The sequence below is a fragment of the Antechinus flavipes genome, chromosome 4 (assembly GCF_016432865.1).
Source record: "Antechinus flavipes isolate AdamAnt ecotype Samford, QLD, Australia chromosome 4, AdamAnt_v2, whole genome shotgun sequence".
Taxonomy (NCBI): domain Eukaryota; kingdom Metazoa; phylum Chordata; class Mammalia; order Dasyuromorphia; family Dasyuridae; genus Antechinus; species Antechinus flavipes.
The window spans coordinates 195,029,665-195,053,897 of record NC_067401.1 but is presented as its reverse complement, the minus strand read 5'-3'; the positions used below and the strand labels follow the sequence as shown (position 1 = coordinate 195,053,897).

Sequence of the window (24,233 nt, the reverse complement as noted above, 5' to 3'; positions counted from 1 at the left end):
AGGAGGTCCAGGCCTTGTCTGTTTTTCAAGACAACTTCAGCTAAACGATTGATCTGATTCTGAATATCATTTATCGTACTGGAGAGGGCCTGAACATCGTCAATGAGTTGGTTGGAGAGTCTGGCATAGAAATGAACACGACCCCCAGGCCCGCTGACCCTACTGTCCCCACTATGCCAAGACCAATGAGTAGTGGTACAAAAAGGACGGCCCTCTTTCTTCGGCCTCCTATGTAGTCAAGGCTTGGGAGGGGGACTGGCTCATCCCCTGGAATGATGTCAATGTCAGGGAAGACAGTGGCCTGGACGCAGGTGCCAGTCCATGGTCTCATTTTAAAAACTGCTGCTCCAGGCTGTGAAATGTGGGTGTGCCGTGCTGACAGTCAAAGCAGATCCAAGCTGATCCAGGTCCCAGAAGCAAGCCAATATCTGTAATTTGACCAAAATCTAGAACAAAAACACAAATCTAACAAAGAAAGATTAGATCAGTCTCAGATAGAAAGACTCAGTTCACCAGACTGCTGCAAAACATGAGGAGGCCAAAATAAATTGTTTCCTATGTGAAGAAATGAGTTTGCTTTACAGGCCAGGCAAACAGCTGCAGTCTTACAGACCATTATTAATTGTCCTCTTGTCATGTAGAAAACTTAAAGAAACAAAACACAATTATCCAGTAACAGACAGATGACCAGGGGAAATACTTAGTTGCCCAAGCATTTAGGATACATGATTACATATAACCAGACTGAAAATAGCAAGGCATGACATAAATGAATTGCATTAACAGTCCTATTGACCATTGCTAGAGATCAGTTACAGAAGGAACAATGCAAGAACATAACATAAGCAGTTAAAACTCAACCTTCAGCACACACAGAATAAAATAGCCTTAACCCAGTTTTATTCCAATCAATCGTCTCAGTAACTGTCAGAGGGTGGAACTTTAAAACTCCCAAATAGCATTAACTAATTAACTCTAAGCCCAAGAAATTTTACCCCCAATAACAAATTCCATTAATCAAATTTCTGATAAATCTTAAACAAAGATTTTCCATAGCCTTTTAGTAATAACAGAAATAAATTTTTCTCAGTAAGTTCACAACTTAGAATAATTATCATATCTAAGTAGATGTTACATAAGTGAACATTATACATACAAATCATTTTGCTTTTAAACTACCCAATACATAGGAAAACATCCCAAATTGCATATTGTCTATAACAGAAACATTTTCAAAAGGACAAAGAAAAAAACTATTATTTTCAGAGGCCCTTTAAATAACCTCAGGATGACCCAATACAATCAATTTAAACTTATACAAAAGACCCGAATCCACGTAAAAGAATCCAAGTTTTTTTTTTTTTTTTAAATAGCAATTAAACTTTTAGAAATATTCCTACCAAAGTATGGATCACATTTATGACCATATTCCTTAACCAAGAAAACATATATGTATCAAAAAACCAAATATTCAATCAATTAATCTAATACAGATATTGGCATGCTCTTAAAGATCACAGTTTGCTGCACTGGCCATAATCAGATAAGAAAAAAAAAACCGGCAGAAACATACTTAGAGAGGAGAGGGGAGGAGAGGATTCCATGTGGTCACCCTTCCCCCACTCCTGGCCCCCTAGAAAAGAAAAAACTTCCCTCAGGTTCCCCAACTCAATTTCCTACATGGGGATCCTTTTCAAGATTTAGCCCATCAGTTTATTTACTTTCTTCCCAAATCTACCAAGTTCCAAACTTTCTCTTTCCTTCAAAAACTTGTAAGATTGACACTATATAGTGAATAACCCAAACCTCCACAAAACTCACATATGTCCAGCAGAGCTGGATTTAAAGTATAACTTATGTTAACAAATAACTCAATATATTTCAGAAGGTAACAAATTGAATCAAACTAAATACAGCTGTTTTTAAAAGTTTTTTTTTCTTTTCCACCACATTTCTTCTAATAGCTATTAGCATCTTATCTCCAGAGCTTTTTATTTCCCAGGCCAGGCTAAACTTGAATTTTATTGCTCTTTACTCTAGTAGGCTTTTCCTTACTTACAAATTAATACATCAGGTTAAAAAGTTTAAAATCAGAAGCAATTTTCAAATAACCGATTTCCACATTTCTTAATCATTGTTCTTAAAACTTAACAAAACTTTTACATCAGCAAAAACAGACTAGGGGCTTTTTCCAGGCCCTCCACCCTGGAAGAGAAGTTTGTTTCACCTTGAATTCCCTTTTTTCCTTCCAAAATCTAAAAGGGCTTCTGTGAACTTCCAAGCCCGTTTAGTGCTTTTCTCCACCTTCACAGAGAATGCCTAGATATTCCATTCAAACTTCTTTCCTTTAAATGTTAGCACACTGCTCTTCTATATATATTTTTTAACTTTTCAAGCTTTCAAATCCCTTTCAATCTAATTTTTTAATTTATTTCTTTTTTTATTTCTTCCTTTCGCTCCCTTTTCTCCCTTTCCCCCCACAAGACTGCTATAGTCAGCCAGAGACAGAGAGAGGGAGAGAGAAAGATTTTTCAAACTTCTTGATATTTTCTAAGGCTGTAACACAGAGGCTGAATTCTTATCTCTTACAAGCTTGCTAACTTTTAACACAGACAAACACAGACAAGCGTGGAGCTCCATTTTACTAAGCACAGTTGCAACATTGTTCTTAAATTTTTTCCAACCAACAACATAACAGACAGACAAATCACACAGAACATAGAACACACATCACACAGACTTATAGAGTTACAACATTAAACAAACATATAACACATACCCAGAGGATATTTTCCAGCGTCCCAGAAAATACCCGTCTCAGAACTTTTAAACTCGTCAGTATTTATTCTGAGACTACAGATTGCTAGCAAACAGACCAGAACAGAACCAGAATAACCAGAACCAGATAGTACCCCAAAAGGTACCCAGACAGACTCACTCTCCCAAATGCGGAATCGATTTCGTTGTCCACTTTAGGCCAGACTGATGCTGAAGACTATTCTCTGGAGGCTCTGGAGGTATCCAGAGGGCTGATTTTTTTTTTTTTCCCAAGGATAGATTCAGATCCTGAGCTTCCTCAGGCTGAGGTGGAGACTGAGAGGTCTCTAATCTCTAATCCAGTTTTCAGTTTCTGTTATCTCGGGGACCTCTAAAATGTAATGCCAGAGAAACTGAGCAGGAGAGAGATTAGAGAGTTTTTAATATTTTATTAATTGGAGAGTATAATTGACTGGACAAGACTTTCGTCTCAATTTATCTAGTCAGACAGGGATAGAGATATACTGGGACCAAGGAATCCATGTTGGTCCCAGGGCTGGAGGAGACCGTCATCCCAAAGAATCCAGCATCCAGAATCCAGCATCCATCCTCCAGCAATGAATGGGGGCACCCCAATTTCTTAAATACCTTTTAGAAACAAAGAAGGAGTAAGAAGCGCGGGAAAACTTTTGTCAGGATGAGGGAGGTCATAAATCCTAAAAACCCAGAGACAGGATGTCTGAATACACAGAAGTAAAGATATCAGTGAGGTATCTTGGAATATTTTAGAGGGATATTGTAAATTCTTGAGGGCAGAAAAGAATCAAGAGGTCTACTCTCTTGTTTATCTTGCTAATTTATAACCTTAGAGCAAATGATCCTCAGTCTTAATGGGCCAGAGGGGGAGTTACAGCTTAGGGGATTGAGACAGAACAGTTAAAGAAACTGAGACAAGGGAAACTAGTGCATGGAAACTGAGTAAGGACAGTTAAAGAGAACTGTGGCATAACATTCCACATTCTCTCTCCTAAATATTCAAACCTTTGAATATTGGCACCTTCCTCTAGATACCCAGGAGGTCTTTGCACCATAATTTCGACCAACCCAAAATAAAACTAGAAAAATGTAAGGACTCATATGGCAAGAGCAAGTCTCTCCCTGATAACCCCAGAGTTAGCAGCTGTACAAAGGCTCCCTCGCTGCAATCATGTCAGGCCCTCCACAGTTCTGGAGCACCATTTCAACCAGAGAATACAATTTGAGATGGACAGTTAGGTCTGTGGTTATTTGTGCACTTAACTAACAGCAGGGCTCAAGGGCTCATTCAAAGGGGCAAACCACTCCAGGGGAGAAGGGTAAGGCTTGGAGTAGCTTCACCTGTCCCCGCCCAGAGGAACAAACAGGACTACAGAAAGGATCAGATTGCAGATTATACACAGTTAGACCATCAAGGCAGGTAAACAAACTTTAAGGTCCTTTGAAATGCTGAAATACTTAATGAACTGGGGTTACAGGAATGGAAAGACACAAATCAGAGAGACTGCCAGTCCCAGGACAAGTGTCTGATTTCTAAAGTTTTTCTAAAAAAATAATCCCCAAAAACTGAGTCTGCCATGGCAATTTTAACAAAATAAGGGATTCCAAAGCTAAAGCTAAAGCATAATAAAAATGAAAAAAATAGGACTGTTTAAAAGACTTCCAGATTCAATCTGAACTAGTGAGGTAGAGGATGGGGCAGAAGTGCCTAAGTGAATAAGAGTTAGGGATTCCCATTCTTTCAGGTATTTTGAAAAAAAAATATACCAGTTTCCCCAATGTTCTATCTCTTCCTCTCCCTTTTTTTTTTTTTTCTCACAGAAAGGAATTATCAAATGACCATTCCCCATATAAATCCCAAGAGTGAATCAAATTCCCTATACATAACAGACTAGTACAATAGCATTTCCTAAAAAGCCCTCAAACATAACAGCAATAATCACAGGTTTTTTTTTTTAAAACAAATCCCATCCCAAATCTTAAACACATAGTAATAGATGATCCAGGCAAGATTTAGCAGTCAGTCATCAACCATTCCCAAAGTCCCTCATGTCAGTCCAAAATACACTAGATGCAGGGTTCAAAGTTTGCTCCTCGTTTGGGGAAGTTAAAGAAAAGTTGTTGAAGGGGTAGATTTTTTCCCTGTCTATTATCTCCTTTTCATTGTTATGGGAACTTAATTCGAGCCTAGAATTGGTGCACTTAAGGGCATCTTTTAAGAAAGAGGAACTGTCCTGAATACTTGGTTAACATCCTCATCATGTTGATGGATGGCAAGTAGGCCGTTTATGCAATTCCAATAATTGAAAGCTGTGATAGGGGACCTTTCAGGTCTGAAAGTTCTATAAAAATCATTAAGGCAATCTCCCAACTCTTTTTCACCTTTTCACATCAATGGTTCCTTACTGTGGGAACCTTGGACAAACATCTTCTAAAAACTTTAAAAATTTTACAAATTCTTTTTTCTTAACCTTTACTCTAAGCATCTGTAATGAGTCTTTGAGACCCTCAACAAACCTCTCATGTCCTATCTCATGGTATCAAAACCTCACTCACCTCTGGTCTCCATTCCCCAGGGCAGGCGGACCTGTGGTGACCTTATTCTCTGAATTCTCTGGGACTGCACAGTCTTTTTTGTTCAGAGGTTCTATCCAGCAGTGGCTACTTCTTATTCCAAAATCTTTTGGGCCCCACGTTTGGGCACCAATTGTCCCAACCCGTGGGACCAGAGAGTGTAGAACCTGAAAGAGAAGAGAAGGGGCAAGAGACAGGAGACGGGTAGAAAGGAGACAAGACAGGCTTTCTGATCAAGTCTCCTTTATTGTAGGCAAAAATACAAGTATTTATAGTAGGTTGTAAGGAAGTGGGGTCCTGAGAACTCAGTACAGAGGGGACCCTAGATAAAGGATTAGTTTCCCGCCAAAAGACAAATTGATCAGGGGCCTTTGATGATGTAGGAAGCTCTAGGATGTGATTAGAAGGTGTCTAGATATCTGCTTATTCAAGGTTAGAGTAGTCTTAGGAATGTGGCTTTATCACTTATAGATTAGTGCCGGCTCCCCACAGAGTCAGAAACAGTGACATAATGGGGAGTGGGTGAGGAGTGGGGAGGCACTGGAGATGGGAAGATTATCTGATATTCTAATAGATTGGCATGGGGAGCAGCATATGATATTCTAAAATATAAGAGATCTTCTCCTTATCAATTATTCTGATGATTATCTGATGATATTATGATGATGATGATCATACCTGATATCAAGTATGATATCCTGGGATTTGGGGCAGAATGACTGAGGTAGGGCAGTTCAAGGAGACTGTGGCATTACATTATCAATTCAAGAAAGTTTATATAATAGTAAAAGAAATTATTCATGAATATCTATCCTTTTTTTTTTTTTTGCTTCCTTATAGGCTATTCTTTTGTTTTCTGCTATGCACTTTATAAACTTTATTCTTTTTTTTCTTCTTTCATTCCCACTACTTTCCCCAAGCAGGCTTATAGTTTAGCACAGATATGTTATATACATATATAGATATATACATACACATGTACACATTCATACAACCATACACCCCTCCCAAACATAAACATACATATATATATATATGTGTATATATACATATATACACATTCATACCTATCCAGAGACCCACTCACACATACACATATCTATATATACACATATAGAGAGCAACATATCTATATATATTCACATATCCACCATGTGCAAACATACATCCAGTACATCATCAGTATGGCTGACACATAATGCACATTTCTCCCTTAATTGAACCTTTTAAGTTTGATTTATTTCTTTCCTATCCCTGCTAACTCTTTTGCTATAATTCTGCTCCTTAACTTGCCTTGCTATTACTTAACCTCTCCCTACCCATGGATTCCTCCCCTGGCTTCTTTCCCCACCCTTTACTTCTCTCTTCACCCATTCCTCCTTCCTTATTTCTTTATATATATTGGAGAGTGCAATATATGGTATATATGTAGTGTTACCTATTAACTCATTGCCAATATGAGTAGATTTTCAGAACTAAGAGCCCTCCTCTAAGCCTCTGTGCTGTTCTTCCTCTGCTCTTCATTTGTATAACATAGTATTTTTATTCTTTTTTTTTTATTATTATTATAGCTTTTTATTTACAAAACATATACATGGGTAATTTTTCAACATTGACCCTTGCAAAACAATCTGTTCCAACTTTTCCCCTCCTTCCCCCTATCCCCTCCCCTAGAAAGCAAGTAGTCCCATACATGTTAAATATGTTAAAGTATATGTTAAATACAATGTGTATGTGTGTGTGTGTGTATGTACACACACACACACACACACACACACACACAGTTATCTTGCTGCACAAGAAAAATCAGATTTAGGAAGAAGGTAAAAATAATCTGAAAAGAAAACAAAAAATGCAAGTAGACAATAACAGAAAGAGTGGAAATGCTATGAGTGATCCACACTCATTTCCCATAGTTCTTTTGCTGGGTGTAGCTGGTTCTCTTCAATTGGAACTGATTTGGATCATCTCATTGTTGAAGAGAGCAGCACATCCATTAGAATTGATCATCATGTAGTATTATAACATAGTATTTTTACCTTTTTTATAGGTTTTGCTTTTTTTAGTGTCTACTCAACTCTGCCCTTGTCTTTCTTTTGAGCTACCCAATTGCTAATGTATACATAAACATGAACATGACATAAACATAAACATGAAATTGATCTTTGATATTAGCTCTTATATATTAAATTTTCTATTGAGTTCAAGTTTGATTGAAAGAAAGTCCTGAACATCTACAAGTTTGTTGAATGTCCATTCCTTTTCATTCAATATTATGGATCTGTCTAAAGTTCTCTTGATCTTTCACCAGTCTATGTTCACTTTGAGGTTCAAATTTGTTCTGTTTGGGGGGAAATCTGGAGAACTTGAAATTTACCGACCTATTTGGTCATCTTCCAGAATCCTCCCTCCTCAGGTCTTTAGAAGGTAGGTATACTCCTCTAAATAAGAGCTAAGAAATATGCCTTGTATAACCAAAACTAGTCAGAGTTTGGAGACAATGGGTGGGACTAAAATATTTACAATTGTTTTACAGGAATTGGTAGCCATTGGCCTGTGCAATCTTGTCAGCTCATTTTTCAAATCTTTTGTGTTCACTTCTGCTATTGCCAGAACAGTTATTCAAGAAAAATCAGGTGGCAGGCAACAGGTAAGTAAGTAGTTTTAGGTTTTTTTATTGTTGTTATTTTGTGACTCTTAGGCTAGTTAGCTTCAATGTAATATTGTAAATTTTACATTAGTTAGAAGTCTGGGGAAGGAGAAAATGGCGTCGCTATGGTACATAAAAGGCAGCTCAAGGGAAAACAATAGTAGAAAATATGTAAAATCATATGTCATATCTTGATACAATAAAAGTATCTATATAATAGAAAAAACTTCCAAGTAAAAGCAAGGGTCACCTTTTTTTTTTAATACAATACTTAATATAGTGATTTCCTTTGTAATAATAATTTTGGGAGGGACAGCATAATCTTCAACTTTGGTATCACAAAGACCTTGTCTTAAGTCTTATATCTGACATACAATAGCTTTGTGAATGTGAGCAAATTCTTTAATCCTCATTGCCCTAGGCAACTCTCCTCCAGCATGGAATGCATAATGTCACAACATAGCTTATATTAAATTAAGGTTTTTATGATATCACATTTGTAATATGTGATATTACATATACATGTATGTATATACATACATTTGTGTATATATAAAATGAGTATCCGATTATTTGCCTTTTCTTTGGTTGGGGAGATGATTGGGGAGAGGGAGAGAATTTTTAACTTAAAACCAAAAAAAAGTTAAAAAAAAAATAATAAAAAGATAAGTTACAGAAGAGTTGGCAGTCAACCCTCAGTCAAGAGAGTATTCACACTGGGTGTTCCTTAGAGATCTGCTATCTGAACCATCAAAAAGAATAAATACAACAATACTGTGCATTCCTTGAATTTGGTTAGAATAGAATTTTCCCAGTAGTATACAAAACTGTTTATACTATTTAGATACATTTATTGAAAATACATATTGGGGTCATTATTGAAGACATCAATCTGATAATGATGAAGTTTAGATTTGGAGTACCCAAATGAAATTAGGGATTCTAGTTGTCAGGGAGTTAAATGAGGTCTACTGGTAGCGCAAGGTCCTCTGTAAAGGAATTTGCAGACCCAAAAACCTAGATTGATAAAAGAGGTTTATTATGGGGATTGGAAGTAAAGTTAAAGTCTAGTTAAGGAAATAGGTGAGGGTAAAGAGAAGAAGGCACTGGAAACAGTATTCCAGTGTGCAGAGACCTTTGGCATGCCAAGCATAGGGCTAGTATGTTTGGAACCTCTGCAAAGAGAGAATTTTAGTTTGGCTCTTTTTATAATGAGAGATTTAGCTAAAGGGGCTGGCGGGTAGAGTTGAAAGTTGACTCAGATCCAGTGGGGGCTGGGACAAGCCCGGATCTCCTATTGGAATTCAAAGGGGTACTTTTGATTAGGATTTGTGAATCAAAGGTCCTAGCTTCCTGAATTGATAATGCATCAGCCAGGAGGGGTTGGGAATCAGAAAGGAATAATCACAAATGTAGTTTCTTAAAGGGACCACAACCCGTTTCAATAATATGTCAATATCCCACTTGGCTGAAAAAGACTTCATGGAACAATTAGAATTCCAAGCAGTCTTCAATTTATGAACATGCTGTACTCTCTAACTTTTTTTGCTTCTCCAAAAGAGTTTTCCCATAGAATTAATATTATAAAAGATGACTTCCAGTCTGCCTCTCAAAAGGATTTTAAACTGTAACAGGCACTAAAAGATAATATTAATAGTATTATTTCAACTATACTAAGCTATCACTTTTCACATAGTTTCTCTGGAAATATGAATTTTAGGAGATATTTTGGTACAGATTCTGGTCCTATTTCATTTCTTAATATAAGGGCTTCTCAGGCAGGGAGCTAGGCAGGCAGTCTGTCTTATGGTAAGAATGGGGCGGATACTCTTGTGTATCAGCAACATAGAAAATCTGGGTGTATGAAAGAACTGATCTCCATATTAAAAAAAAGAATAAGATAATTATCAAGATCTTTCACTTCCCACTTGTTTTAAATTGGGAGAAAACACCAGAGATAGACCTCTTTTTCTCTGCATCTTAAAAAAATACAGATCCTTTGTGAATCAAGGACTGCCTGCATATAAATAATAAGTGAAAAGAAAGAATTTTGGTGGAATAGCAGACAATAATGACTTTTAGCAAATGAAATGACTTGTATGCAACTTTGGAGATAAAAGAAAAGATTTAGAATAAGACCTGAGGATGACAATTCAAGAGATTTGTTCCTACGTGATTTTAAAAATATCTTTCATTCTTTTAATATACATTGATTAAATTACGGCATTTTAGTATGTTATATATATATGTGTGTCATTATATTATACATATTATGTATATATATATTTATTATAAGTATGATAATTCATTATATTTGTTGTAATAGGGCCCCTGAAGTCTATTAGAACACTGGCTTTGGATTCACATGCTTTTTTTATCAGGATGCATTGTGGATGGTAGAAGACCAATTATAAAAATCACAGCCAAAGCAGGAAATTAGAATGGCCAGTAAAGAATTTATTTGGATCTTTTAAAAATAGGGAGTATTTAAATTAAATTAAATCACTTTAATTAAATTAATTTTATTAAATTAATAATAATAAATTAATATAATTTATAATATAAAATTATATATTACATTTTAAATAAATTAATACTAAATTTAATTTAATTAAATTTAATAAATTTAATGTAATTTAAATTACATTAAATTAAAATAGGGAATATTAAAATAGGGAAACAAAATTGGGAAGGAATGTAGGCAGTCATTTAGCAGATTTAGAGGATAGCAAATGTCTGTTTGTGGGCATAAAGATTCATGGGTTTGAAAAATATAATTTGTGAAGCTATATTCATTATTCATACCACAAATATTCTTCAAGTACCTATTCTGTATCTGGACTTTGTGCTACGTGCCATGGGTTATTGGTGAAATGAGTTCATACCTAGTCTGTGGTACATGATTATGCATAAATCTCTTAGGGAAAAGTAATTCATTGACCCTCTGGGAGAAGATCAAAATGAATGGGCTGAGGGCTGGGTATCTCCTGGTCATTTCTTTCTTCAATCTGCTCTTTCTGCTCAGTTTGCAGCTCTGGTAGGTGCCGGTATAACGTTACTAGTGATGCTGAAGATGGGTCATTATTTCTATGCACTGCCTAATGTAAGTGAGAGGGCAGCAGAATCAAACAAGTATTTAAACCAGTATGATAAACTCTCACAATTGCACCTGTACTGGACATTTCCCAAAAGGTAATGCTTTGTAACTTGTGCTTCTGTGGACACAAGATTTAGTCTCATTTTTCTTGTCAATTATTCCAATATGGGTTAATATTTTAAATAGAAGTTACAAATTATGAATCAGTCAGTCAAAAAACATTTATTGAACAATTACTATGTGTCAGGCACTATACTAAGCACTGGGAATACAAATACAAGCAGAAAGAAACAGTTTCTGCTTCCCAAGAGCATACATTCAAATGGGGGAAATAATATTCAAATATTATCAGAATATCTAGGAAACTTCATAGAATTGTGCCACAGAATGAAGAATAGTTGGGACATCTTGTCAAGAAAAAGTTTTTTACTAGATATTGTGGTGTTCTCTTCTTTAAAATATAATGGTTCTCTCTGGGAGCAGGTTTCTTGGTGAGGTGTTCTGGAGGCAGCCTTAGTTTCAGTTCAGAGTAATAATCACTCCAAATGCAGCCAGCTGATAAAATCCAAACGTTTATTTTCTTCTTCCTGGGGCCTGGTTAGCTTTCTTAGAAGTCTCAGTTTTCCTTGGTTCCAAGAGCTCTCGTTGCTAGTCTTTTGCCTTTAGCTCAACTCCGAATGTCTCCAGCCAGCACCACTGTGAAAGTTAGAATGAATCTGACTCCATCTCCAAGAGTGGGCTTCTGGGCTTCCTCCCAGAGTGCTCTGTGTCTGTCCCAGAGGGCCTCTGTGTCTGTCCCAGAGTGCTCTATAGTCCTAAGAGCTTCTTGCTTATATGAGTTCTTTAAAGGTGTGAACACAAGCATTGTTTCTATCAGTTCCACTTAGTACCTTGTTTCAAGTTCTGGCCCTAACATTTCCTTATAAGATCAGATCAATAATACTGAACCATGCTAAATTAGATAATTATCGCCTCTATCAACTCTAATGAATTAACACTTTCTAAGGATTCCAACAAGCTACATAGAGGAGAGCCAGAAAACTGAGTCTTTTTCCAGTCAAAATTATATAGCCTATTTTATAGGGAACACAAATATACAATTTAAAAAACTATGAATTTAAAATAATTTCAGCATCAGAAATTTACATGTAGGTAAGAACAAACCTGGGCAATTCCCTAAGATGATTATGATGTGTGAACTGTATTAGTACTAATAGATTTAGATGTTATTCTTACATCCATAAGCTTTAGGATTCCTCATGCTGCCATGTAGAGCTGTCTGATAATGGGCTATAAAATAGTTTCTCAGTATCTTTAAATTATTAAAAATTATTGGAATCCAAAGAATTTTTGTTTATATTTATATATATTTGCCATGTTAGAAATAAAAACTAAATTTGAATTTGTAGACTCTGAAAGGGTTTCAGAAAATCCCATGATACTTTGAGAGCCAGTAGACTAGAGCACAAGACAAAGACAGGAAATGAAAATTGAATTCTAATTTTGTGTCCAACACTAATGTTCTAAGATTCAAACACAATTTCTCACATCTGTGTGGGGCTTATCATCTTGGCTGACCTCCTAATGAATTAATTGATAGCCACAAAGCTACCTATCCCACATAATAACATTTGAGAATGACTGAATTTCACACTATGTAAAGATTTCAAGACTAATCAAGATTGCCTTCTATACGGGGTAGGAATTCCATTTAGAATATTACAAATAAATGGTCATCTAGCCTCCAATAATAAGGCATATGAAGCAAACCATTCCATTTTGAATGGCTCTATTTGTGAGGAAGTTTTCTCTTCCTGTTAATTCTGCCTATTGATTATACACAAATCTTAATTCCTTTTCCATATAAATGTCCTTCATTTATTCAAACTTAGTTATTATATCTGTCCTTCTTCTTCCTTGCTTTCTCCCCATCAAATCTTTTCTTCTCTAGGCTAAATTCTTCCCCCTTCCAATCCCTACGTATGTCTTCCATATCCTACAAACTTAAAATAGGTTTTTAACTCAAGCACAGGACTTGACATTTGTCATTCTTTTGGGATCAAAATTCTTTCTGTTGGAATACATGAGAGCTGTTGGAATACATGGGAGCCACCTGACAGTGGCTGCTAGAGATCCAACCCAGACTTGCAGAATGGATCTCCTCTTGTGAGAGGATGACACAAGGAAACTGAAAGGCAGTTGCTGTTCTCTGATTTCTGACTGAGAGGCCCTTGCTTTGTCTGACCTCTCTTCTCTTTCTTCTGCCTCCAATTTATCTCATTCCCAGTTCACACTACCTGTGTCAGCAAAAGCTGCCTTGCAACTCCTTCAGATGTTCATGATTCACAGCTGTGGAGGCTCTTGGAGAATTGACTGGTCCCTTAATATCTTCCTACTAATGTATTCGCTATTCCTTCAAGAACTGTAGTTCCTACAGTGTCATCTGTAAATTTGATAAGAATACTATCTAAGCTTTCACCTAATTAATCGATAAAAATTTGAATAGTTCTGGAAATCTCCTTTACAGATCAATCTACAAGTGACATTAATTCAACATTTTTAATTAACAAAACCATTTCACATCTACATAACTGTACTATTATCCAGGATTCATTACTTCATCTTTTCCAGAAGACTAATAGGAGAGATGTCTGCCAAATGTGTTGTTAAAATCCAAATATAATATGCCTCCCACATAATTTCCTGATCAATATGTCATAGTAGAAAGATCCCTGGCCATAGAATCAGAGGACTTTGATTTAAATCCTGCCTCTAATGCTTTTTTTTCCCTCTGTGACCATGGGCAAGTCACTTTGCCTGTCTCTGCCTCAGTTTCCTTATTCATAAAATAAGGAGGATGGAATAGATGGGCTTTAAATCCCCTTTTAGTTCTAGTGCTTTGAAAGCTATATAAATCTTCCCAGGAAAGGAAATTAGTCTGGTATAACTTCACAGAATTAGAATTTCAGTTTTAAGGGATCTCAGAGGTTGAATAATTCAACTTACACCTATACAAAAATTTCTTGTTCTTAATGAACAATGATTTGGTTTTAATATATCCATTTCAGCACTTTTCTAAATGATCCATTGATGGTTAGGATAATGCATATGCATAACATTATTATATGCATAATTTGATAATACATATGACAATATATTATTATTATTAGTTCTAGAATTGTATCAGGGATTGACACAGGTTTTACAGGTATCCATCTAAATTACCTACCCTTTTCCCCAGTATGAAAATTGGAACAATATTTGTCCACCTAGTCTTGCAACACCTCTCCTACTTTTCACAATTTCAAAAGACTATCATGAGCAACTCAATGATTGTTGGTTTCTCTCACCCTGGGTGTAGCCATGATATCCCTCAGCACCACTCAGTACCCAGAATATCTGGACAAAGTGATTTGAGCTCATTGAGAGCCCACTGTCTCACTTAAGTCTGGTTTCAATTCCTTGTTAACTATTTTCATTTTTTTTCAAAGACATTATTTTTTTCAAATTCTTTTCTATTAAAGCTTTTTATTTTCAAAACATATGCATGGGTAATTTTTCAACACTAAAGGTCATTATTCTTCATAGAGAAAAACTGAAGCAAAATAAGAGATGAATGTTTCTACCATCTCTTTTTTATCTATTAATATTCCCCTATATCATAAGTAGGAATCTTATCCCTTCCTTGATTTTTTTCTTGCCCCTAATAAAGTTAAAATAATAAAATTGACTCTTGTTTCCAGGCTAAGTGTGCAGGAAAGTGTGAAACTGGAAAAAAAAAAAAACAAAAGAAATTTTAAGCCAACCTAGGGATATTATAAAGATAAAATTTTTTTCTTAAAATAAATGCTTTGTTCTGCTCTTAAATATTGATAATATTTTGTGATCGTTTAATTATAATACAAGAGGAATTGAAATTACAGCTTTCTGTGAATGTAATTTGTCACTTCATCCAAGGGATTGTCTCTAACAAATGTAGTTAAGCTAGAGCTGAGAAACACAAAGACTGTGTGAGGGGTCCGGTCCTCAAACTACGGCCCGCGGGCCAGATGTGGCAGCTGAGGAATGATTATCCCCCTCACCCAGAGCTATGAAGTTTTTTTATTTAAAGGCCCACAAAACAAAGTTTTTGTTTTTACTATAGTCCGGCCCTCCAACAGTCTGAGGGACAGTGAACTGGCCCCCTATTCAAAAAGTTTGAGAACCCCACTCAGTGAAGGTATCCTTTAAAGTTTAGATCTTAATATTAACATGAATCTATCTGAGTAGCATTTTTCATTCTCTTCTTGTAAGTTTCTATGTGGGTAATGTGGGGCTTCACCACTGAAGGAGATACAAACTGGGTAGAATTTCTCTTCTTTCCAACAGGCTGTACTGGCCGGTATTGTTCTGAGCAACGTCTTGCCCTTCCTTTCAACCATCATGGACCTTCCTGAATTGTGGAAACAGAACCAGTATGATTTTGTAAGTGTCCAAGCTTTGGTGTAGAAAGGTCAGTACAGATAAAAGGTTAAAAGGTATGTTAAACAATAAGAATAAGGAAAAGAGAATAGATAAAAGACACAGATATTCATTTTAAAGAGGATTATAAAATAACATTAAATTATAAAAAATAATAGAGTGGTGCAGTGGTGGGAGAAAAGGAAGAGGCAAAGCCTCACAAAATTGATTTGTGTATTCTTGCTTGAGCTCTCACTACAATATATAAACCTAATATGAATTTAAAATTAAGGTAGCTGTCTTCAAATCCAACACAAAGGGTATAATAGACACAACTTGAATGGGTACTCAGACTTAATCAGTGTAATCATGTTCTGGGATAGGTAAAACATGATTCCCACAGGACCTGGATTGTTGAAGTGAGGTCAGGAGTCACTAACAGGTCATTTGCTTGGTGCACTCTGCCCTCACTTCAACCCTCATTGGAATCCAGGCTGCAATTCCAGTAGTTACAGATGTTGGGTACAAGTCTAGGATGTTCCCAACTATTGTGAGAAATAGCATTGAATTTAAAAATCAAAGGACCAGAGTCCAAATCCTATTGACCTATCTATATGACTTTGAGGAAGCCTTGTGATTTCTCTGGGCCTCAGTTTCTGTTCTTTTAGCTAAGGATATTTAACTAGATGATCTTTTCTTGCTTTAAATCTTACAAGTCTATATGTGCTATCTACCTCACAAGGTGGACCTGGGTAAAGTGCTGTCCAGAACTTAAAGGTCTATGTAAATTATCCAAAGAGAATATATACTTATATCTTAGAATTAGAAAGGTCTTTGAAGGACTCTAAATCCAGCTCCCTCCATTTATACTTAAGAATCTAAACCCAGAAGGGTCAAGTAATTTGACCAATTTCTCACAGTTAGTTAATGGGAGAACAGTGATTTTAGCTCAGATCTTCTGACAACAAATGAATGGTTCCTTGTTTCATACTGTGCTGCCTGAGTTATTTCCTTTTCATCAAGAAGAAATAGAAGAGGAAAGAAAGTGGAAGGAGAAAAGAGAAAATAAGAGAACTGGAGTAAAACATAATCACCCTCAGTCTTTATAGAAAGTTATCTTCTAGCACAAGAATAAGAATCATTTACAAAAGCAATGACAAAATAGAATTTTCAAATTGTTTTGATCTGGACCTTCACTGTTGTTGGAAATTCCCTGGGTGAAAACTTCTTCTAAGGATGCTAAGGAGCAGTTCCAGTATTTCATTTTATGGATGACCTGGAGACACTGAGAGGAATGTCCTCAATCACATCATTATATGAGCCCATGTCTTCCAGTATTTCATTTTATGGATGACCTGGAGACACTGAGAGGAATATCCTCAATCACATCATTATATGAGCCCATGTCTTCTAGACTTCAAGGACTCCAAGGACTCCTGGCCTTCATAGGAGACTTAGCATAGTGGAGAAATCAATAGATGAGTCAGGGACCAGATTTTAGTCCCAGTTCTGTCACTTATGAGCCCTTTAACCTTAGGCTAGTAAATAAGTTTACCTCTGTGGCCTAAAGTAATATAAAGAAGCTACTCTCTTATTCTCTCTTTTTTCCTTCCACTTTCTTTTCTCTATGGACATCAAAGGTAGGTCCAGTTTCAGCTCTCCAAGTCTAAAAAGTAAGATGGGAGGTGTTGTAGGTGATTATTTGTGTCATATTTTCCTCATGTTCTTTCTTTTCTCCAAGGTGATTTGGATAGTGACATTTCTGTCAGTGATCTGCTTGGGACTGGACATTGGGCTGCTTATTTCAGTAGTATTCACCTTCTTCATCACCACTGTTCAGTCACACAGGTATTTTGTCTCAGTGAGCAAGAAGTTAGACAAGGTAGGCAGTTACTAAGGGCATAGCACACAGCAGAGCATAACAAGGGACACCTAATAATAGTACTTAAAAAAAAAGACTACATATGTTTAATGCCAGAGAAATCTGCTGTCTATGACATATTTTTTTTTTAATTTTGGGATATGTCAAGTCTCTTTTGTTACTAGGAAGGCCTTGAAGCATCTATTGGAAAATGAAACTATTTCCAAGGTCCAAGACAATGAAAGAACCAACTGTAGAAATACATTTTGTCCTTTAAATGTTAACTAGTAACAATATAACGACATAAACACTAAAGTAAATTATGTCTTCTTGAACTTTATTTTTAATACAGAACAAAAGCCTGCGAAGTTGAGTGTATTATTTAACAATTATATTATCTAACAATTCTAGAGCATTGCCTTTGTTTAAAAAAAAATCTGTACTATATACATTGACTATTGAGGGATGTAAACAAATCAAGAAGGCAAGCAAGCATCATTTAAAACTTTGAGTCTAATGTGTATTTAGTATTACTGAGTGTCACCATCACTGGAAGCCAAACAAATTGAGATATGTATTTATGATTGTCATATTATAAATAGCATTTCTATTCATAGATGATTTCTATTGGTGCTAACAAATTTTAAATGAAGTATTTTCATGCATATTTGTCACTCTTAAAATCATTTATAAAAGCAAAGGAAAATAATATTGTCCCTTTTATACAACTAAATAATCATACTGATCTTTAAATGCTGTGAAATATTATCCACTTTTGAGTACTTAAAAAAAGGCATTCAGATTGGTATAGAAATGGTAGAAATGGTTATCTAGAGACTTGAATAATGTTACTTTAAAAAAAAAGTCCACTTGCAATACATAGACTTCAAAATGAATCAACACTGTGAAAGTAGTTTTAAAATTCAAAAATCTTTCCATAATTAAAAATGATAATCAACAGATTTTCCTTAAAAAGCAAAAATCTTAATATTCCATAAAACTTAGATAATTTTTCATTATAAACAAAGGTAATCAAATTAAAAATTAACTTTTAGAACATATAAAGATGCCAATTTATTTTTTTTTTAAAATTTGGTCCTGCTCATTTTACTTTGAATCAGTTCATATAAGTCTTCCTAGGTTTATTATATATATATATGTATTTACAAGTGATCATCCATTTTTCTTAAATTCTCATCTCTCTCATCATATAATTATATAGTTGATTCTTTTTATTTTTTCTGTCATTCCTTCTTGTCCTTGTATCATCATCTTCTAGTATAGAACTTGAACTCATTAAGTTGAATGAAATCACTTTCTAAGTTGAAAATCACTGCATAAATGATGGCATATCTACGACTATTATAGGACTACAAAGCAGAGGTCTATTTTGTATTATCTATTTCATATTTTTTTAAACCAAAACAATCCCTCATCTGGTAGACAACATTCTGGGCCTGATTATCTTAACTCTGAACTGGGTTGTTTCTCAGACAATAGTCATATTTGCCATCAGGTCCTTTTGACTTGGTAGGACCCATTTGCACTTGTATCCTATTGGCTTAGTCTCTAAGAATCTTTAATGTCACAATGAGGCATTTAAATAGTTTTTGTAGTAGAAGACAATATTTTTAAAATTCAATTTTGCTTTTAGTTTTGAATTTTCTCCTCTTCCCCCTCTTCTTCCTCCCCCATCACCCCGCAATGATAAGGCAAGAAAAATAACAAAATATGTTATAGATGGAAGGAAGGAAAGAAACAAAAAAGTAAAAAATATACTTCACTCCTTCATTAGCTTGATATTTGGAGATGGATAGCATATTTGATCATGAGTCCTTACAATAAACACAATGCTAAAAAATTATGTATATAGAAATCATCAGTATATACTTTCAGATATACAAATAAGAATTTTTAAAAATTGTTTTAATTTTTTAAAAACCTGATTATACATAGAAACAAACTTCTGTTGCTTAGGTTATCTAGGAAAAAAATCAAATGCTTACATTCATTTTATTTTTACTGCTTTACTGATGTTCTTTTAAATGTACTTTTCATTTTTAATCTCTTTCCCCCTGCCCCAAACATCCCACTGGTACCCATCCCAATAGAACTCCACAAAGATAATAAGCAAAAAAAATCAATACAATGGCCATATATGAAAATAATCTGTCTTGTTACACAATTCTGATGATGCTTAGTTTTTGCTTTTCTGAAGTTAAATTAATCATTGCATTGCTGTTGTCTACAGGTGTAATTATTATTGTGTATTGTGTATAACCTATTTTCCTGGCTTTCTCTGCATCAGTTTATATTTTTCTTTACAAATTTCTCTGAATTTTTATTCATCATTTCTTATGGCAAAATAATATTCTACTACTTTCACATAACACAATTTGCCATTCCCCAATTAATGGATATGCACTTTTAATTTTGTATTATTAAGTAATCTATTTAACTTTTATGATCAACTCTTATCGCTTACTTAGCTAAGAATCATCTTCCTAACTATATAATTTGACTTTTATATTTAGATCATATATCCATCTCTGTACCAGAAAAAAAAAAAAAACAGCCAAAAGAACATTAAAACAACCTGTTCACTGTCTACTTCTTATTTTTATAAAAGTTTTATGAGAATCATCTTAATATATTTAATATATAGATTGAGGGCATATTCAGTGAAGGTACAGGCAGCATTCTACAGGTGACAACATTTTTATGAAGATATAATTGATGGAAAGATATAGAGAATGCAGAAACCATAAAATTAACATGAAAGTTGGGTCCAGGATTAAACAAAAGGACAGAAGGCTGAATTGTTCTCAAGAATTGCAAAACTTCTTTAAAGTTGCCAAATTTCTCCAAATCACAAAGGTTCTAAAGCCTGATCATATGATGAGGATGGGAAATAATAAGTAGATAATCCAAGCATTCCACTGGTCCTTGCAATATTAGTAGAAAGTCCCTTGGCATATTGAATGGCTATACCCCTTGCATTCAAGTAACCAAAATCAGCACAGATTTATTTAGCTATCCAGACAGATTGAGAAAAGTGAAAATCATTACTTAAAAGAATTAACAGTCCTAACAGAATCTACTCTTCCTCTTAGGAGGGTGAGAAGGAAGAGTAGAGAACATAGATGTTTTTCCTTTTGGTCTCATATTTAGAGGCAGCTTAGGTAAAGGTAGTAGATGAGATAGCAAATAATAAATTAGGAGAACATGAGAGAAAGAGCGTGAGAGAGGTTGCTGAATCTTTTAAATCTCACTAAAAACCCACTTTGATCCCTCAGACTAGTTCTGGTATATCTTGTAATGTCTGTTGCTGGTTTCTAAGGTTTCTCTCCCTTTTCACTATCATAAAAATGAGTGACTTATTGTTTAGCAATTATTGACATTCTTTTTTTAAAAAATTAACTTGATAAATATCAACAAACCTAAATAACTATATATGAAGAAAATCTTACATGAAACTGAATCTCTACATAGCTTTTTAAAGTATATTTTAATAATTTAACATAGTATTACCAATATTACTCTCCTTGTTTATGTGCTCTTCTGAACTTTATTTGTCCTGTGAGTTTTAATCATTCATTGATGCTCTTTGATTTCTTTTTGCAGCATCACTTTACCCCTAAAACTCTTCCTCTTCTCCACCAAACTTGTTTGCTCTCTTTCATGACAAATAAGTAGAGTCAAGCAAAATATTCTCATGCACTAATCTGAATATATATGTCTCATACTATAACTATGTCTGCACCTACACTTAAGCCAAGAAGTAAGAAATATGATTAATTATCAAGCCTTCTGGAATCATGATTGGTCATTACATTGATCAGAATTCTTATATTTCAGAGATGTTTTCCTTTATACTATTATAATCATGTAAACTGTTCTTTTGGTTCTCTTTGATTTATTCTGCATAAGTTCATACAAATTGTCCCAAATTTTTAGAATCAATTTCTTCTATCATTTTTTAGAGTATAATAATATATTACATTCATATACCATATTTTGTTTAGCCATTCTGCAATCAGTATTCAATTAGTTTCCAATTCTTTCTTATAAAAAAAAGAGATGCTATAATTATTTTTGTATATATGTAGCTAATCTAATTCTTCCTTTTGATCTCTAGGATGTAGGCCTAATAGCAGTATCACTGGGTTAAAAGATTTATGTAGTTTAGTGACTTTTGGGGTATAGTTACCAAATTGCTTTTCAGAATTGTTGGATCCCTTGAGAAATCCACCAATATATACATAGCTCTCCACCAATTGCCATTTTCCATTTTTGTCATATTTCTGAATTTATTGGATATAATGTAGAGCCACAAAGTAACTTATATTTGTATTTTTTATTACTCATTTGAAGCATCTTCTTTTCATATGATTATTGATACCTTACATTTGTTCTGTTGAGAATTACCTATTTATATCTTTCTCTTGGAGAATAGCTTGTTTATATTTGTATTAATTCCTTATATATCTTAGGTATCAAGCTTAGAAAATTTGTTGCAATTTTTTTCTCATTTTTTCCCTTCTGATTCTAAACACATTTTGTTTCTGAGCAAGCTATATGTAAACAGAATTCTCCTTTTAATCTTTTATGATCATGACTGTTCCTTGCTAAGAACACTGTATCTATAATTGTAGAAGGCACCTCATTCCCTTCTCCTCAAATCATCCTATTGTGACAATATATGGTATAAAGTGTTGATCTAAACCTAATTTCTCTGACTCCTTTTGAATTTTCCCAGGAGTTTTTGCCATATTTATGAGATTTTTCCTAAGGAGTTGGTATCCTTAGTTTCTTTGAACATTATACTATTAAGTATCAATAGTTATCAATACTTGATTGTTGCTGGCCTTGAATACTAAATCTGTTCCACTGATCAACTTTTCTATTTTTTTTTCTTTTTACTAGTATCAAATAATTTTGATGATTATTGTTTTGCAATATAGTTTGATTGCTTACTTCTGGGCCCCTTTCTTTCTCAAAAATTTACCTTTGTTCCCTTTGAGATTCTTAACTTGTTTTTCTTTCAGATGAATTTTATCATTTTGTATAATTCTATAAATTAATTTTAATAGCATTGTCATATTCATCATAGTAGGTTGATCCAGTAATAAACATAATTGTTCATTCAATTATTATATTGGTCCAAGTATTTGAGTGTTCTTTTGTTTTTATAAAGGGTATTATATAATTATATTCACATAATTCTTCTGCTTATATTGGTACATAGATTTCCAGATATTTTATACATCTTTTATTTTGAATGAAATTTATTTTTTAAACTCTTTGGAGTAGAATTTATCGGCTATATATATATAGTATGGCCAATGATTTAGTTTGTAAGATACTACTTTTACTGAAATTATTACCTGTTGTTTCCATTTTTTTAAAAGTATAAACCCATCATATTATCTGCAAAAAGGAATCATTTATTTTTTGTTTTCCTTTTCATTACCAAATAAAAAAAGTTTATTTTTCTTGTTGATATAATTTACATTTCTAGAACTAAATCAAGTAAGAGTGGAACAATGGAGATCCTTTTTAAATATTGATCTCTTAAGAAATGTGTCTAGTGTTTATTCATTATATATCTAATAACAGTTCTTAGTTTTAGAGAGATATTTACCATTTTGTATTTTTTTTAAATCAACAGATTGTATTTTGTCAAAAACGTTTTAATGTACTCATTGGTATAATCATGTCATTTTTACTGGTTTCATTATTAGTATGATCTATCATATTTTTCTTGCTATACAACCAACTCTATTCCTGGCATTAAATCCAACCTGGTCATAGCATATAATGCTTTAGATAGGTTTTTGGCCTCCCTGCTGACTTTTATTCACTATTTTTATTTGATATTCATTGATTTATTTGATATATTGGTCTAAGTTTTCTTCTTTTACTTTATCTCTCCCTGGTTTGGGTATCAGGTATATGTTTGTTTCAAAGAAAGTATTTTAGTATGAAATTTTCTTTCTTTGTTAATGTAAACAGTCTTCATAATCTTGAAGTTAATTGCTCTTTTAATACTTGAAATAATTCCCTTGTTCATCCATTTGAGCCTGGGTTTTTTCCTTCAGAAATTCTTTGACTTAAACTTTAAGTTCACTATCTAAAAGGGAGTTTATTAAATTTTCTATTTCTTTTTGTTTTAAACTATATATTTTATATTTTTGTAAATATTCATTTATTTCACTTATGTTTCATTAACATTTCAGAAAAATTATTTCAAAAAAATTGATTTGAATGAAAGAAAAATACATTTAACAAGCACTTCATATATGCCATACATTGTTGTGGATTTTCTTCACTTAATTTTTTTTGACATTAGCAGCTTGTTTTCTCTCTCTCTTGTTTTGGTTCAAATTAGCTAAATCTTTGTTTTATTAGGCTTTTTTAAGACCAGCTCCTATTTATCAATTCAGTGAATTTATTTGTCTTCAATTTTATTTATTTCTTTGCTTTTTCAGAACTTTTATTTTTGCTTTTAGTTTGATTTTTATATTTGTTACCTCTTTTATTTATATGCCCAATTCATTCATCTATTTTCTTCGCTCTTTTGTTGGTAAAAATACCTGGAGATAAATTCCCCCCTAATAACTGCTTTGGATATATCCTAAAATTTCTGGTATATTGTCTCATAGTTACTTTTTTTGAGATTACCTCTTATTTCTATGATCTATTCTTTGACCCACCTATTCTTTAGGATTATTGTATTTGATACATTTTAGTTTGAATCCTTTCTTCAAATACCTCTTATTGGTCATAAATTATATTGCATTGTGGTCAATAAAGGA

At 34.0% G+C, this 24,233-nt stretch overlaps 1 protein-coding gene across 7 annotated transcripts in view; it reads left to right on the top strand.

Moving 5' to 3' along the window:
• Positions 1–24,233, top strand: part of SLC26A8 (solute carrier family 26 member 8) — a 160,680-nt gene that overhangs the window by 53,210 nt on the left and 83,237 nt on the right. For 6 of the 7 annotated variants that reach the window (XM_051996511.1, XM_051996512.1, XM_051996507.1 and 3 more), the window contains 4 exons: positions 7,904–8,017; positions 11,043–11,120; positions 15,483–15,578; positions 17,296–17,402. In XM_051996511.1, the coding sequence (XP_051852471.1) occupies positions 7,904–8,017; positions 11,043–11,120; positions 15,483–15,578; positions 17,296–17,402 (395 nt within the window). The remainder of the gene's footprint in view (positions 1–7,903; positions 8,018–11,042; positions 11,121–15,482; positions 15,579–17,295; positions 17,403–24,233) is intronic. The other variant, XM_051996509.1, reaches the window with a different exon arrangement.